At 39.7% G+C, this 18,736-nt stretch overlaps 1 protein-coding gene across 1 annotated transcript in view; it reads right to left on the bottom strand.

Moving 5' to 3' along the window:
* ATP8B1 (ATPase phospholipid transporting 8B1) overlaps window positions 1-18,736 on the bottom strand; it is a 125,102-nt gene that overhangs the window by 45,671 nt on the left and 60,695 nt on the right. Inside the window, exons 3-12 of the mRNA XM_038744322.1 lie at window positions 9,397-9,494; window positions 8,727-8,840; window positions 7,000-7,098; window positions 6,793-6,854; window positions 5,805-5,877; window positions 5,648-5,718; window positions 2,399-2,481; window positions 1,285-1,443; window positions 647-735; window positions 227-417 (exon numbers count right to left, since the gene is read on the bottom strand). Coding sequence (XP_038600250.1) covers window positions 227-417; window positions 647-735; window positions 1,285-1,443; window positions 2,399-2,481; window positions 5,648-5,718; window positions 5,805-5,877; window positions 6,793-6,854; window positions 7,000-7,098; window positions 8,727-8,840; window positions 9,397-9,494 — 1,039 coding nt within the window. The remainder of the gene's footprint in view (window positions 1-226; window positions 418-646; window positions 736-1,284; window positions 1,444-2,398; window positions 2,482-5,647; window positions 5,719-5,804; window positions 5,878-6,792; window positions 6,855-6,999; window positions 7,099-8,726; window positions 8,841-9,396; window positions 9,495-18,736) is intronic.

Below are 18,736 nucleotides of genomic sequence, written 5' to 3'. Positions count from 1 at the left end.
ACTCCATAGTTCTATGCCCCACCCCAGCTGTCAATTATTGTGTAGGAGACTTCTCAGTCAATCATAGTACTTGCACGTAGTGGTCCAAGGAGTCCTTAAATATAATATTTAGGGCCACTATATATGAACACGTCTGCTATGTAGGTAGAAATTGGATCCGATCCTTCTAATGATATCCCCGCCCCTAGCTAAAGGAAAAGGTCAAAAAAAGGATGTCATTCATTACCTTACATAAAGTGAAATGGGCACCATGGTGTTCAGAACGATGATGTAACCCCAGAAATTAAAGAATCCACGATAAGAAGGTGTGTAGTTCTCTCCATCATAGAGATACCAAGAAGAGTTACCAATCTGTGCTTCCCAATAAGCATGTCCAATTGCAAGACCAGCAGAAATCAGGATAAGTAGAACAAAGATCTAGAAATTGAACAAGATTTTACTGTGATGTGTTCTCTGACAAACCATTAATTCCTTTTGGTCTTGAAAATCTTAAGGTAGTTCGTGCATTCTTTTATTTTTCCATAGCAGTTGCCCTTTCTTAAATAAAATATGGCCCAGTATCCTTTTCCCTTCCATGTTTATTTTTCATAATGATGACTTGCTTCCACAAAATATTCTCCCTGCCTATTAAGTAAAAATATCTTACCGTGTAAACCACGTAGTTCATCAGGTAATCAATTTTCGTTCTTTTAAATCTGGTTTTTCCACTGTTTTTCATTATTTTAGTGTCTGCTCCTTAAAATGATTATGAAATAAATGTACAAATAAATTGAATATACTATTCTTTGCTATTCATTACGTTATAGACTACAAAGTTCCAGAGATGTTAGAAGAATTGAAACAAAAGTATTCAGTAGTTGATTAAAACAGTCCTTTCTATTTGGAGAAATAGTTTGGCTCAGTGGAAAGAGCATGGGCTTGGGAACCAGAGGTCATGGGTTCCAATCCCGGCTCAGCCACTTGTCAGCTATGTGACTTTGGGCAAGACAACTTCTCTGTGCCTCAGTTACCTCATCTGTAAAATGGGGATTGCTGTGAGCCCCACGTGGGACGACCTGATCACCTTGTATCCCCCCCACAGTGCTTAGAACAGTGTTTTGCACATAGTAAGCACTTAACAAATGCCATCATTATTATTATTTAGGGGGAAGAGTATCAGAAGAGAAATATTCCATATTATCTCCAATTCTTTTAAAATTATGTAAAAATGAATTTAAATTCATATATTAATGATAAAATTGGGTTAGTATAACCATATTATTATTATGCTAGTTTTCAATGTACCTGCAAAAATGACCAGTCCATGACAGAAATCTGTATTCCTGATAACACAACCTCGCAATAAAATTTTATCAGCATCCAGAGGGTGCCGTTCACCTCTCCAAGTTAATGTTCCTGTAAACTTGTCTAGCCGATTATTGGGTTCTTCACATTCCACCAAACCTAAAGGAAAAAGATGTTTTTTTTAAATTACATAACATATTGCATATGCTAATAGTCAAAATTTGCTGCCTTTGAATTTACTGTTTTATAAAACACTAAAGAAATATATTTATCAAGGTGAATGCAAGCATAATCGTGTCTGAAATTTTGTTTTAGTAGTCATCCTACCTAAACAGTAATATCATGATTAAACATTTGTGCACTGGGCTTTAAGGCATTTGAACATTTATTTTACTTCAAAATTAATCACAATCTTGAAGCAAAGGAACAGAAAACAGAAAGAGAGCTCAATGCTGATGTATCTTTCCTAGTATGCAAGTTCTAAATCTTTCCACAGTCTGCTGAAAGCTGTATTTTTCCAGACGACACAGCCATTACAAACGTTTACACTTGAGAAGCAGTCAATCATGCATATAGACATACATTTTGGATAATAATTCAAGGAAAACAAATATTTTCTCAGTATAGATTTGGATTTAAAATGTCATTTTCCCCCCAAATACATGTTGACTCACAAAAGCACTGTTTTGCTTCCCACAGAAGTTAGCAATTCACTTTATCACTTGCCAGCAATGCACTTTATTCCCATCACAAAACCTGCCAAGCGAATAGGGAAATGCCTACTTTTTAGATAAATATTCCTTTGCATTGCCCACATGTGTATGTTTCAGTGATAAATTTCAAACTTGCCAGGCTGAACAATTTCTTTTCCTCAGTAAATTGAGAACTCTCCATCTGCTTCTATCTTATGTCTCTAGTGACTTAAAGAATGGAATCTTTATGAGGGGATGTAACTTCCACTCCAGAAAAAGAGGGATTTGCTTTAACTTACCCTCAAACTCTCAAAAGATGAATATCTTACTGACTGTACCATATGAATTTCCCTGTAATTTTTTTAAATATAAGGGAGTCGCAAATAAACTTGTAACAAGAATGAAAAATGGTTTGCACAGACCATCAAATTCTGCCAAGGAGTTTTCTTTTTGGAGCAATCTGTCTGTTACATCCAGAGCCATTTTGAACTTCAGGTTGGTTTCCCTGAAGGAGGAAAAAAAGAGAGTCACTTGCACACAGTTTGGGTTTATTCAGTCAATTTTATTTATCGAGCACTTACTGTGTGCAAAGCACTGTGCTAAGTGTGTATGTTAGTGAAGACCGTGTCCTTGGTTGGGCTTTGGTGTTAACTGGACACAGGTTTCACTCCCTTACAGGTAGCTAAAATGCAAGTTGGGGGCTTGGTGGCACAGGATACCAGAGAAAGTCCAAACCTTCGAGATTTGGGAAACTTCTCCCTTTTGGTGAACTGATCTACACAGATTGCCGAGACAGATATATTTTTTCACCCAATGTGATCCCTGCCAATTCCTTCCTCCTGCACCATCTACCTTCAACTAGCCAGTCATGTTCAGAACCAGTCCCACACTCATCTAAAATTAGGCTGTTCCCTGCTTATGTACATGAAGAAAAGTCATCATTCAATGAATTCATTGACTAAAGAGCCAATTTCCTATGAAAAGGGACTTGAGGTATATTTTCTCCACAAATATTATACTTTCCATTTTGAGGAGCCACCTTAATTACTTAGTCACACAGTGAGTACATTCAGTTCTGCCAAAATGTGTATTTAAATCCACTTGAATTTTGTATTCCTTTTAAAATGCCTGGGCCTGCGAGGCAAGCTTTGAGCTTTCTACAAATCAGAACTCGATGAACTCCAAGTGCAAAGGAAAAGAATGAAAAGAGATGACAGTAAGCTGAATACTGAACAGGGATGGACATTGAATTCTAAATTATTAATGCACAAAGGCATATCTGGGGAAGAAATAAGGAGGAGGCTGGGTTGCATCAATCGTATTTATTGAGCGCTTACTATGTGCAGAGCACTGTTGCAGGGAGGGAGAAGTCCTGGGAGTCAAGAGGACCTGAGTTCTAATTCTGGATCTGCCACTTGTCTGCTGTGTGTCCTTGGGTGAGTCAATTAACTTCTCGGTGCCTCAGTTCCCTCATCTGGGAAATGGGGATTGATTCTGAGCCCCACGTGGGACAGGGCCTGTGTTCAACCTAAGTAGCTTGTATCTACCATAACGCTTAGAAAATTACTTGGCACAGGGTGAATACTTAATAATAATAGTAATAATAATGATGGCATTTATTAAGCACTTACTATGTGCAGAGCACTGTTCTAAGCGCTGGTGGGGATACAAGGTGATCAAGTTGTCCCACGTGGGGCTCACAGTCTTAATCCCCATTTTACAGAGAAGCAGCGTGGCTCAGTGGAAAGAGCCTGGGCTTTGGAGTCAGAGGTCATGGGTTCAAATCCTGCTCCACCAATTGTCAGCTGTGTGACTTTGGGCAAGTCACTTCACTTCTCTGTGCCTCAGTTACCTCATCTGTAAAATGGGGATTAAGACTGTGAGCCCCCCGTGGGACAACCTGATCACCTTGTAACCTTCCCAGCGCTTAGAACAGTGCTTTGCACATAGTAAGCGCTTAATAAATGCCATCATTATTATTATTATTGTTACAGGTGAGGGAACTGAGGCTCAGAGAAGTTAAGTGACTTGCCCAAGGTCACACAGCAGACATGTGGCGGAGTCGGGATTCAAACCCATGACCTCCGACTCCAAAGCCCGTGCTCTTTCCACTGAGCCGTGCTGCTTTTAATACCATTTTAAAAAAAAGCTGAGGAACAGGCACAGAATGAGGCCTGAGGTGATTCTTCCTCAGCACACTCTCTCTCTGACTCCAGGGATCTGCCACCTCCTGCTCCTATTTTGCACTGAGAGCCCCTCTGCTGGTTTGAAAGGAAATGCCCAAGGGAGTGTCTTAATACAGTGCTCTGCATACAGTAAGCACTCAATAAGTACGATTGAATGAATGAGTGTCTGGGCTGGCAACTGTGGGGCAGCATTGTGACTAGGGTGGTCTAGTTCACAGCACCACACCAGTGCCTCCTCAGTCCCCTCCACCTCTGCTGCTTGAGGTTCTCTAATGCAGCAACAGGCTTGGAACTAGGCTGGAGTGCAGTGCCTCTAAAGTCAATGAGAGTAGGGTGGGCCTGGGACTCAGAAGGCTCCGCCACATGTCTGCTGTGTGACCTTGGGCAAGTCACTTAACTTCTCTGAGCCTCAGTTACCTCATCTGTAAAATGGGGATTAAGACTGTGAGCCTCACGTGGGACAACCTGATCACCTTGCATCCCCCCAAGCACTTAGAACAGTGCTTTGCACATAGTAAGCGCTTAACAAATGCCAACATTATTATTATTATTATATTCTAATCCCAGCTCTGCCACTTGTCTGCTGTGTGGCCTTGGGTAAGTCACTTCACTTCTCTGTGCCTCAGTTACCTCATCAATAAAATGAGGATTAAGATTGTGAGCCCCATATGGTACAGGGACTGTGTCCAACCCAATTAGCTTCTATCTATCCCAGACCTTAGTAATAATAATAATGATGACATTTGTTAGGTGCTTATATGCCAAGCACTGTTCTGAGCGCTGGGGTAGAAACACGGTAATCAGGTTGTTCCACGTGGAGCTCACTGTCTTAATCCCCATTATATAGATGCTGTAACTGAGGCAAAGAGAAGTTAAGTGACTTGCCAAAGTCACAAACTGATAAGTGACGGAGCTGGGATTAGAACCCACGACTCTTTCCACTAAGCCATGCTGCTTCTCAGTGCATGTGTGGCACATAGTAAGCACTTAACAAATACTACAATTATTATTATTGTTATTATTAGAGGGGTGGCAGGGGTATAGAACCACGTAGAGCAGATAGTGTGGAGTACAAAACACCCTCTACCCAAAATAGAGTTTCCCCCATCTTAGCACGTAGTCATTCTAGTTTTACAAATTTCCATATAAAAATTCCCCAAACTTGGTCATTTTTTCTAAAGATGGTATTAAGCACATTTCATATGAAGACACACTCTTTGCCCAGAGGACTTAAAATCTAAATAAAGATTATTCATATGTAAAGTGGAATGGGATGGTGGCTTTATTTAGGAGGTGTGAAGCTCTTTTCTTGTTGGACAAGAATTTAAAGATGTTTCATAAGGACTGAAAGAAGGAGACGGTGGTAAACATTTAAGCCACCTTTTTAAAAAAGACTCAAAGATGAAAATGAGTACTTTTTCAACATGTAAGATAATCTTTCTAGCGGGTTTCAAAAAAACACATTTCCAAGTTTGTGATCCTTACCCATCTAATTCAGCAGTTTCCACGTAACAAAGGCTGTGCGGTTCTGAACTGGACAACAGCAGAATGTCAGCCTAATTGAAGAAGACAGATGAGCAGTTTGCCAATTATGCCAGGTTTGGGATTATGACAAACAGTATAATACAGCTTGTTTACTTACAGGAATAAAATCATTTTTTTTCAGACGAATGACATCTCCAACTTGAACCTCTTTCCACTTTGCATTTTTGAACCTAAATATCAAAATGTATTTCTTTAAAAGACAAGACTGCAGCAACATCCTCGCTGTAAACTTTTCATGAACACATTCTGAATCTCATGCTGTAGGCAAGTGCTCATAAACCTGATTAAATTCAACAAGATGACCCTTAGGTCACATTAATTTAATAATGGCATTTATTAAGCATTTACAAAACTGTTCTAAGTGCTGGGGAGGTTACAAGGTGAGCAGGGTTCCCATGGGGGGCTCACAGTCTTAATCCCCATTTTACAGATGAGGGAATTGAGGCACAGAGAAGTTAAGTGACTTGCTTAGTACAGTGCTAAGCGCTTAGTACAGTGCTCTGCTCATAGTAAGCGCTCAATAAATACGATTGATTGATTGCCCAAAGTCACACAGCTGACAATTGATGGAGCTGGAATTTGAACCCATGACCTCTGACTCCAAAGCCCGGGCTTTTTCCACTGAGCCATGCTGCTTCTTATTCTAACCTGAGACAAAAATTCTGCCTTATTATATTGCTTTTTGAAAGGAAGAATTATAAATTTGGGTTAGATTCACCAATCCAGGAAGAATACTTTAATCTCTCTTCTTCTAAGTGTCATCTAGATTTTCAGTTCAGGATTTTCCAATTTGATCCACCCCATGAACATTATTATTATTATTCTGTTATTAATAATATACAAACATAAAATATGATTAGAAACATTTCAAATAAAGTGAATCATTATCAGGAAGCTATTTGTAATGAGGACATTGAAAATAAGATCTAAATCACCCAATCTAATCTAAGCCCACTGTTGGGTAGGGACTGTCTCTATATGTTGCCAATTTGTACTTCCCAAGCGCTTAGTACAGTGCTCTGCACATAGTAAGCGCTCAATAAATATGATTGATGATGATGATAAATCAAATATTTGGACAGTACCTGCCATCTTTGATGACTTCACATGTTCTGTTGTTTATTTCTTTATCCATTCTATGACGAGCCTTAAAACAAAGAGAGAAAACAAAGCCTCAATGTACTCCAAGTGTAAAGTTTGTTAACCAAGTGACCTAAAAACCCCCCATCACATTTCGTGGACTTTATGTTAAAACAAAAAACACACAAAGCAAAAAAAAAATAAACACTTACAACATCATCCACAAGGTCCTTGATTGCTGTAATTCCCAACACCAACAGTAAAGGCACAAGTGTAGTATACCATGCAAGAGTGGTTATTTCAGGGATCGTCTAGAAAAAAGCACACACAAGTAATTGTTTTTAAAAAAATATTTCTGCTGATTCCTTAAGGTCTCATCTTTGAATTCAATGAACTGATCTTGAAAAAACACTAGACAAAGGTGAGGTCTCTGTTCCCTTGCAAAGGGGCTGCTACTGCTCCTCCTCCTCCTCTCTGCAGACCACCTGCCACAGAGGATCAAGAGCAGGTGTGATGGAAAGTGAGATGAGTGGTTCTCATGGCAACCTCAGGCCCATGACAATCACCCTCTTCCCTCTCTAACCTCCTAACCATTTCCCATACAATCAAGTGCAGGTAACAGGTGAAAGGCATTCCCTACTTCTCTATCACTTCCCTGTCAAAATATTTGTCTTTCTATTTTTCCAGTGTATAAATCTACACAGCACAGGCTATCCAACTACTTCCTTCTACCGTTAATGCAACATAGACATTCAAACTCCCTCTTTTACTATAACTCGCAGGGGACTGTAAGCTCTAAATCAGGAAATCTTTTCATTCGTGGAGTTGTAAGTTCAGGGAAAAGGCTATTATTTCAATAAAACTCAGAAGACTCTTAGTTATACTTCCTAAATTCTTCAAATATTGAACTCCGAGTAAAGGTTTCAAAATCAAAGGAAGGGGTATAGAAACTAGTACTCTTTGGGACAACTGGAGAGCCTATCAACAAATAAGGCCTTAAAAATTACGCCTCTTGGTGCTAATCTTGGTGGATCTTAATTATTTCACAGCTTTTTAGCACATAGTAATAGTCTTTCACACATGCAAGGCATTTGCAAGGATTAAAATTAATGTATTTCAAGAGGACTAAATCCTCTCCTTGGTATAGAAATAATACCAGAGAAGTGAGAATCACCAGAAAAGGAGAACTGCTAGAAAATAGTCCAATTAAAGAAAAAAAATAAAGTGAGATTTTGGTCACATCGTCAGATAAGTTACACACCAACCCTATGCTGTTAGAAAACAAGGCACCTAAGACGAAAAACAATAAAATAACATTTAAAGTTAACATTTGAACTACAACTACATAGTTTAAAATTTTTCATACTATATCATTTGATTATACGAAGGCATGGTCCCATCCCTAGTGAGCAGCTAGGATTACAATGCTGTTGTTTTATGCTGTCGAGTCATGTGTGACCCATAGCGACTCTCTCCCATGCCATTGCTGCCCAGCACACATGAGTTTTGAATTTTAGCACATTGCCTTCCACTCTCTAAACACTGCCCAGGCTAGGACTGGAATGGATATTCATTCATTCATTCAATCGTATTTACTGAGCGCTTACTGTGTGCAGAGAACTGTACAAAGAGCTTGGAAAGTACAAGTTGGCAACATATAGTGTCGGTCCCTGCCTCTGCTTGATTCTCCCTCCCATGGTGGAGACTGGTAGAGTACTAGAAGCTCTCCAGGTGCAACCTTGAGAAGTGAGCTAGGATTACACTAAATGATAATCGAATTACTGGTAATTAACTTTATTCAAAAAATTTCTACTCAAGGCAGAAATCTTATATTAATGAAAGCAAGTTTTCAAAATCATTTATTTTCTAGTTTTAGCAATTTTAAACACTATAGAAGTACCATGACATACAAAAACTGAGATATAAAAGCATATATTACCTGTAAAATGAGAAGAATCAGGAAATAGAAATTGGCAGCTCTCTTAAACTGCTCATACAAATTCATTGGTAGAAAGGTAATTGCATTGTACTTGTAGGTTTTAATTGCATTATTCTGTTAAAAAGAAGAAACATTCCACATAAATTTTAAGTAGAGGTTGTCCTTTTGAGCCCATACCATTCTTAAAATCTGGTTGTCCCAAGTTTAGCCCAATAGGTGATAGTAGATGCTGCTCATATTACTGTTGCAGATTCTTCTAAATGCTTTCATTCTATCCATTCCTCAAAAAGACCTTAGGCAGCTTTTCATGAATAATAACAAAATACAGAAACTTTCTCCTCTAAGGTCATCAAGTCAACTCAGTGTCAAATCAACTTATGATAGGCAGCCCTGTTGGCCAGATGACTGATTTGTCATTAGAGTCTGATGCAAACTCCAGAGGAAAGAGTTACAGTGAATGGGTAACAGATTTAGAAGATGAGTTTTTCATATAAATGCCAAGACAATATTGATTCATGTCATTGCCAAAGCCCCCAAAGTAGTAACAAATAAAGCCAACATAACTCTAAACTGGCACAGATGACAACTGGCTGCTGTAGCATTGCCCTTTAAAGAAATATTACAAGTTCCAAAGAAATAGGTTTCTAATAAAGAATTAGAATCAACTTACCGCATATTTGCTTTCTTTCAAACAAAAGAATGTTGTTTTCATATACTGGGGCTGAATATGGAAGTCATGATCATTTGCCTTAACATGCCACATACAATCTAAAAAAGAGGTTGGAAAAAAAACAGCATGAAAGAAAAATTCACCCCTGAAGTCAAAAATTAACTGTGGTTTTCCTTGGCGAATCATTTACAAAGCAATAGAAATTTACATATTTGAGGTCCAACAGATGTGGTAATAATTCCCAGAATCAAAACTGTTAATGAGCCAAGAAACCCATAGTTCTCTTGGTAAGCAGAGGGCAATTTAATTTTCTCATCCACCCAAATTTGAATTGGATATAAAATTTCCATCACATGAAAGTAAAAGTTTTGATATATGAGCCAAGGGGTTTATCCTTTGAAGTCTCAATGATGGATTAAGACCACTGGCTCTACTCAGAGCTGAATTGATGGTGTGCAAAGATTCAGATGGAAGTTAAGCCCGGTATTTGATGTCTTATGTGGAATTTTATATGGCTGGGGAACTCTCTCTCTATAAAATACCTAAAATAGGTATAAAATACCTATAAAATCTAGAAAAAAGATTACTTCATATCTACTTAATGCCTGGCAGAGTAATTCATTCATTCATTCATTCATTCAATCATATTTATTAAGCCCTTACTGTGTGCAGAGTACTGTACTAAGCGCTTGGGAAGTACAAGTTGGCAACATATAGAGACGGTCCCTACCCAAGAACGGGCTCACAGTCTAGAGGACTAATTAATTAGTTAATCTAATCTAATCTAATTAATCAATCAATGGTATATATCAAGTACTTACTGTGTGCTGAAGTGTTTCGGAGGCTACAATAATAATAATAATAATGATGATGGCATTTATTAAGTGCTTACTATGTGCAAAGCACTGTTCTAAGCGCACTGTTCTAAGCACTTGGGAGTTAACAAGGTGATCAGGTTGTCCCACGTGGGGCTCACAGGCTTAATCACCATTTGACAGATGAGGTAACTGAGGCCCAGAGAAGTGAAGTGACTTGCCCAAAGTCACACAGCTGACAAGTGGTGGAGTGGGGATTTGAACCCATGACCTCTGACTCCAAAGCCCGGGCTCTTTCCACCGAGCCACGCTGCTTCTCTATATAACATAATCATTACTTGTGTTTCCCGCCTGCAAGAAGTTTATAGTAAGTGCTTAATAAATACCATAATAATCAATTTAAAATAGATTTAGAGCTCAATCTGTCCAATAGGGGTTAACTCAGAGCTGTTACAGCACTTTGCTTAGTCCATATAGAATGGATCTTCCAGCTTAAAGAAGACTAAAGAAAGGATTCCTCCTCTCAATAACAATTTCAGTAAATCATAGAATTTAATGTTCCATTTGCAATTGCCGGAACTGGTGGCTTTGTGTTTGCCATGAATGAAACAATATCTACAGTAGGTCCACCCAGTTCAAACAAAATTTATCTTCCCTTCCACTTATGAGACTTCCATCATCTCTCTTAAATAGTTGGGACTAAGACAGTGGTTATATGTTCCCTTGACAATTCTCTTAAACATCTTCAAAAGCTTTGTTAATACTGTTAATACTGTTAATAATAATACTGTTAATAATTCTATAATCTCTTTAAGGTTACCATGTATCGTGGTGTACTGCACTCAGTGGACACTCAAAAATGATTAATTTAAATGTAGTTGAGTGCTTTCTGTGTGCAGAGCGTGAACCCATTGTTGCATAGGGATTGTTTTTGTTGCTGAATTGTACTTTCCAAGCCTTTAGTACAGTGCTCTGCACACAGTAAGCACTCAATAAATATGACTGACTGACTGAATGAATACTAAGCACTGTACTAAGAGAAGTTACATGGCCTAGTGGCAAGACGACGGGCTTGGCAGTCAGAGGATATGGGCTCTAATTCCACTTCACCTCTTGCCTGCTGTGTGACCTTGGGCAAGTCACTTAACTTCTCTGTGCCTCAGTTACTCCATCTGTAAAATGGGGATTAAGACTGTGAGCCCCACAGGGGACAACCTGATTACCTTGTATCTACCCCAGTGCTTAGAACAGTGCTTGGCACATAGTAAGTGCTTAACAAATACCATAATTATTATTACTATTTTGAGAGAGTATTGTACAACAGAAGACTATATGAAATAACTAAATGATTCCCTTAGTTAAAGAATAGGGAATTCTTCTCCTTTGCCTCTGATAAAATAATTCTACCATTTCACATGGAATGACATGAGATTTTGTCTACCAACTCTATTGCACTCTCCCAAGAGCTCAGTATAGTATTTTGCAAGCTCTCAGTAAATACCACCAGTTTATTGACTGCAGTAATGCCAGTTGAAAAAACAAAACAAGACACTTTTTGCTTTTTTGCCCATGAGATCTTCTCTTCAGGGATAACCACTCTCTATGGTAATAATAATAATAACAATAATGTTGGTATTTGTTAAGTGCTTACTATGTGCCAAGCACTGTTCTAAGTGCTGGGGCAGATACAAGGTAATCAGGTTGTCCCATGGGGGGCTCACAGTCTTCATCCCTATTTTAAAGATGAGAGAACTGAGGCACAGAGAAGTTAAGTGACTTGCCCAAGGTCACACAGCTGACAAGTGGTGGAGCTGAGATTCATTCATTCATTCAATCGCATTTATTGAGTGCTTACTGTGTGCAGAGCACTGTACTAAGTGCTTGGGAAGTACAAGTTGGCAACATATAGAGACGGTTCACCCAACAACGGGCTCACAGTCTAGAAGGGGGAGACAGACAACAAAACAAAACATGTAGACAAGTGTCATCAGAATAAATAGAAGTAAAGCTAGATGTACATCATTGACAAAATAAATGGAATAGTAAATATATACAGGTAAAATAAAGAGAGTAATAAATCTGTACAAACATATATACAGGTGCTGTGGGGAGGGGAGGGAGGTAGGGGGAGAGGAAAAAGGGGGCTCAGTCTGGGAATGCCTCCAGGAGGAGGTGAGCTCTCAGTAGGGCCTTGAAGGGAGGAAGAGAGCTAGCTTGGCATCAGATGGGTGGAGGAAAGGCATTCCAGGCCAGGGGGAGGACGTGGGCTGGGGGTCGATGGCGGGACAGGTGAGAATGAAACACAGTGAGGAGGTTAGTGGCAGAGGAGCGGAGGGTGCGGGCTGGGCTGGAGAAGGAGAGAAGGCAGGTGAGGTAGGAGGGAGCGAGATGATGGAGAGCCTTGAAGCTGAGAGTGAGGAGTTTATGCTTGATGCGTAGGTTGACTGGTAGCCACTGGAGAGTTTTGAGGAGGGGAGTAACATGACCTTTGGCTCTCCAGCCCTTGCTTTTTCCCTTCAGCCAGGCTGCTTCTCCAAGCAAAAATACTCCAACAATCCTGCCATTGATATCAACGCAAGAATAAGGAATGTCACTTCTTTTTGCTGTAGTTTACCAAGCGCTTAGTTCAGTGCATTGCATCCAGTGATGCTCAATAAATACCTTTATTACAATTAATGAGAATGTTCTTGATTAAATGAAAAGCTCGCAGTCTTTTTCACACTTATTTAATAAAAGCTTCACCTAAAGTTCCATCTTGCTCACACTGTTGATTGCCCTGCACTTCTTGGTGAATCAAATTCCAGTTTGAGTTAAACCTGGGATTTTTATTTCAGGTGACATTTGAGACATTATGCTAAATACCAGAAAAGACATTAGTCAGCATGTATTTGAGAGCCCCATTATCACATGAGTGGACTGGAAGCTTGGAGTACAAGTTAAAACTCCTTAAACTTAGACTTACACTGGACTGCAAGCTCCTTGTGGTCAGGGAATGTGTCTACCAACTAATATATTGTATTCTCCCAAGCACTTAGTACATTAATTTAAAAGTATATGGCCTCTGCTGTCAAGAAGTTTAAAATCAAAATATTTTAATGAAACTGTACACTTTGTACTTGGGAATAAGCAGTGGATTTAAAGCTCCAAGGGGTAGAAAGGCTGTCGTCTTGACATTCTGGAGACTGGTAGCATCTAGAAGGTTTCATATACACAGGAGATCCTCAAATTGTGAGAGATGAAAAGGAAATAAAAAAAATTCACAGTCAAGATGATTTGGGATGAGAAGGATTTTAAGGCAGGTGGAAGAACAAGTTACAGAATCTGGCAAGCTCAGAAGAGTTATTGTGAATTCCTCCCCTTTTCCTCTTCACTTCCCTGCAACCCTTCCCCCAGTTTCTACTTTGTTGTTCTTACTCACAAGCCACCCTGTCTTTCATGATTATTTATCTCTAAGCTGCTCATCCAGTTCCCCTCATAGTTACAGATTCAGATTCTTCTTTTGGCTCCGACGAATGCCCCGACTCTCAACTATTCTCAATAGCTTAGAAGAGGTGTGCTTTCACAGAGCCTCCTGCATTCGCACACATTCAGAGAGTGCCTCACATTGAACACACCACAGTGCTCTGAGCTGACAGCTGATGTAAGAGAATTCAACTGCTACCAGAAATGGCGTTTCAACAGTGGAAATCTCCTGACTCTCGTCTGTCAGTAAAAACCCCTCTACACCTGAGGATCAGGATCAGGAGAGCCTCTTTGGATGTTTTTCCTTTATTACACCTAGTACATAACATCTTGCACACTTTGTACCTTTGGTCATCTGGTACAGTGCTCAGCACATGTTAATTCAATAAATACTGATTTATGATGATTATTTTCAGAAACTTGGTCAAAGGCCAGGCAGTCTGCCTGAATTCCTTCAGATAGAGAGGCAACTAGAACATTTATTTTCACTATCTTCATCCTCCAAATGTGTTAAAGGGGTTAACCATGAGAATATATTCCCTGCATTCAGTATGATCCCAAAATGCATAAGTCTGGTAAGCATTAAGAACCCTGTTAAAGCTAAGTCACCCCAGGGTGACTGAGTCTGTGTAAGAATCCTCTGGCACACATGGCATCACCCTGGGCACCTGGCCCCCTAGATTTGACACCTGGCCCCCTTAAGAGAAGCACTAGCTAGCCAGGTAGAAAGACTGGCTGTTCTTGTTGGATTTCTTGCTTTTTCTCCTAGGCTGCCTTGGTTTTGTTCTGTGCTTGGGGCCTAATTTCTTTCTGCAGCCATCCTCCCCTCCTCCCATCCCTACTGTAGTATTGTGTCTCTCTGCTTTGCTCTAATAAAAACGAAATAAAAAACCTTTGGAGTCCCTTAGGGAACCGGAAGACCTTTAGTCAGGCTGGGTAGCTCATGGTTCACCCAGAGTCCATCAGTGTATTAAAGTGTCCCTGTAAAGATAGAAACTACGGCTTTGGTGTGGATTGCACACAGTATTTGTCAGTACTGTTTTGCAGATGTGGGCTAAGAAGGCATTAGATGTCATTTCTACTGCCTATTACTCTAAATATCAAATCCAACATCTCATTATTTAAAAAACCATATTTTTGAGCTTCTTGCACCAGTAGGGGACTAGACAGACATGCAGTTCCTTAGATTATAGTCTGAGAGAAAAGGCAAATGTCTTCAAAGAAAGGAGTTTTAACATGAGTTGTTTCTTAAGCGACTGCTCTGCATCAAGCACTGCATTAAGCACTGGGGTAAATGCAATATAAGAAGATGAGACACAGCCCATCCCATACTGAGCTCACGGATCACTTGAAGTGTTTTTATTTTTACATGAACTTTTGAACATTTCCCTTACACTTTTCACCTTCCTAAAATTATTACACCAAAATGAAATACAAGGGAGGAATGAGGAGAGGGGCTGGATCATGTAAAAAAACAAATAGCATACCATACTAACAACAAATACCATAAATAAGGAAAAAAAATAAGGGAAGCAAGAAAAGCAAAAGCAAATCAAAGGGAGAAAGTCTGAGAATCAGGATGGCCTAATGGATAGAGCACAGTCCTGTTAGTCAGAAGGACTTGGATTCTTAATCCCAGCTCTACCAGTTGTCTGTTGTGTGACTTTGGGCAAGTCGCTTAATTTTCCTGTGCCTCAGTGATCTCATCTGTAAAATCATCAATCGTATTTATTGAGCGCTTACTATGTGCAGAGCACTGTACTAAGCGCTTGGGAAGTACAAATTGGCAACATATAGAGACAGTCCCTACCCAACAATGGGCTCATAGTCTAAAAGGGGGAATAAGACTGTGAGTCCCAGGTGGGACAGGGACTGGGTCCAACCTAATTAGCTTGTATCTACCCCAGCCCTTACAGCATTGCTTGACACATAATAAGCGCTTAACAAATACCACTACTATTATATTTGGTAGATGGGAAACAGGGCTAGAGATGAGGAGAAACCAGAGCAAAGAAACTAGAGCAAAAATTCGGCAAGCTTAGGGGTGGACAAAATCTGGACCACAGTGGAACAGGAATCCGGCAAGACAGTGAGAGACAGGGAGGTGGTTCTGGCTTCCTGTGGCTGCACCAGACTTTCCAGATCTGGGAGAGGAGTGAGTACTACTCAGGGAGGTGGGCTAGGCTACAGGGGTCCAAGTCAGATGTGGGACTATGTAGGTCAGTCTAGCCCTCTAACCCTGGCCCTATCCCAGCTGTAGCTCCATCTCCACATGGGAAACTGTGACCAAGGCTTGAGTCCCAAACACAGTCTGGGTCCCTTTGTTCCCACAGAGCTGAGGGGGAAAAGGAAAAAAGAGAAGAGGGATAGAGACCACATCCTGGGGACTTGGAGGTAAGAGATGAGAGAGAAATAGAAAATAAGAAAATAGAGGGAAGAAAATGGAGAAAAAGAGGTTTAGTGAGGAAGCTTTCCATTTTCGTTCATGTGTTATAGCTTCCTCAGTAGAGCAGGGCCACTCCTTACTAATACTGTTGCACTTGGAGAAGCAGCCTGACAGTAGAAATAGCATGGGCTTGGGAGTCAGAGGACGTGGGTTCTAATCCCGGCTCCACCACATGTCTGCTGTGTGACCTTGGGCAAGTCACTTAACTTCTCTGGGCCTCAGTGACCTCATCCGTAAAATGGGGATTAAAAGTGTGAGCCCCAGGTGGGACAACCTGATTACCCTGTATCTACCCCAGCACTTAGAACAGTGCTTGGCACATAGTAGGTGCTTAACAAATACCATAATAATAATAATAATTATTATTATTACTTGGATGGTAAGCCTCTAGTTTTCTGAGAATGTCCTAAGTCAGTACTTGCAAATTATCTTTGGAGTGAAATTTGTAAGTGCAGAAAGGAAGCTCAGGTTGCCTGTCAGATATGATAAGAATATCAATGGGAATAAATACAGAGGTAGAAAATCCACTAAAGACTAAGAGAAAAAAAACCCTTATCATAACCACTTCTCTACAAAATAGTATTCAAAGGGACCTGCCAAGTACATGGGTAAAGGTTGTCAGCATTAAACCTAGCCGACCTGGGCAAGCAGTACTGCCCACTAATAATTGATGTTACCAAAGAAAAGTTAAACCAACTGTGAATGTTGCTCAAATGTGATTATTCATAAAAATAGGATAGTTTTCTATTTTTTCATTTAACAAGCATCTCCATTAAGGAAATGACAACTGAAAGCAAAAAATATCTTGGTGTTCCAGATCTAGCTTTGGAGATGTAATTGTCTCTAATTGCTCTCATTCTCTCCACATACAAAAGCCCTTTCTACAGCTTTACTCTGATGCTTCAGTGATATTACTAAAATATTTCCCAAACATGCTGCCCAGACTATTAAACGTATTCTTTAGCACATCTGTAGTCATGTCCAAGAATGGAATAAACAGGATTTTGTGGGAAGAGTCATTACATAGTTCTGAACAAATGAAATCTTCACTCAAAATGATCTATTTATAACAAAGGACAATTTTTAAGTGTACACAGTGTGGAATGGATTATCAGCTATAGATAGGTCCTTTGGCCACCCCCCCACAGCTGGATAGAATCTGTCAATAGCGTCATCTTTGAATACAATGGACACCACAAGCAGATCTTATGTACATTATAATTTAGCTAAAACAGTCCACAATGTAAACCTATCCAGTATCAATGAGTGTTTGAGACTGCTCAAAAGAACAAAAGTTATTTTTTCCCTAAAAGCCTCCTCTAACGTCAGGATTATCAGCATGGGCAGAGGCTAATTATTCTGAAAGGCAAGGTTTCTCCCAAAGAAAAAAAATGTAAATGGGAAGTGTACTTGAAATGATTGCAACAGTACCTCGGGAGTAAATAGCAAAAGTGCAGTATAACCCAGTTTCACAGGTTTTCTGTACTGTATTCATAATTTTGGCTGTCCAAGATTAACTTTTTAATGCAAAAGCTAAAAACAATTTCCCTTATACTGTGAATAATTTTAACCCTTCCTACTACTGATCATCCTTTTGTAAGAACATTGTAAGCCTATTACTTTCGTTCTGTAAACTGATACAGTCATTTTGTTGACTCCACAGCCACATGCAAAGGTGCCAGGGTAGGTGAGAACTTTCTCTATTCATCTGATGTGATGATAGCTTTAAAGTTTAATTATTAAATGACTGGGCTTAAATACTATCAACTGTTAGCCAGACAACATTCTGGATAGGGCTGAAAAAACGGTGGAAGACAACAAGAACTAGTAAACTGATGCCAGAGAGTCCAGGTGCTTTCTCGAGGGGAGTTGTGTTTAATAATCCACCTATTAAAAAAGCATTTTTCTTTATTCAGTAATTTGTATGGATCCAGACAATACAGTCCTTCCTTTGAAGACTGCCTTTCTAGCCTAGATTAACTATAACAATGATTATTTGTTCCCCTCTCTTCTGAATCTCAGGTTCAGAAATAGAAAACTGAACATGGCAGTCTGGGCCGGTGAATGTCAGTGTGGAAACTTAAATTTGGGATGTTCTGTTGAGAAAGAAATTTGCTGAAGATGTGAATGAGGTGCCATACTTTAGCAGCGTAGGCCTCTAGGACCTTGAAATGACTCATTTCCTTCTCCCTGACATCTAATCTGGCCACTGTTCACTTTAAACTCTTTGCCGGCAGGGATCTTGTCTACCAACTCTATTTCCCAAATGCTTAGTACAATGCACTGCACACAGTAAATGTTCAGTAAATGCCACTGATTGATTACTTAATTGATTGGAGAAAGGTGCCTCCTTCTTCCCAGGGAAGTCACTTAGATCTGGATCTTAGCCTTGTTTGTGGAAGGAATAAAAGTTGTGGCATTTATGTTTATGAGGCCCCAAGTTCCTCTTACATTTAGCAGTTTGGTTCTGACTAGGGCAAACATGATAGGCTAGATGACTTTTCATGGTTTATTCCAGATCTTTAATTGTGGTAATGTTGGTAGCAATTGGCAGGTGACAAACAGGGCACTGTGTTGGTATGAATCAGCTGCAGCTATAAAAGCAGATGGAAACATA

The sequence above is a fragment of the Tachyglossus aculeatus genome, chromosome 3, assembly GCF_015852505.1.
Source record: "Tachyglossus aculeatus isolate mTacAcu1 chromosome 3, mTacAcu1.pri, whole genome shotgun sequence".
NCBI lineage: Eukaryota > Metazoa > Chordata > Mammalia > Monotremata > Tachyglossidae > Tachyglossus > Tachyglossus aculeatus.
The sequence above is the reverse complement of the archived record's forward strand: the minus strand, read 5'-3'. Positions and strand labels throughout refer to the sequence as shown.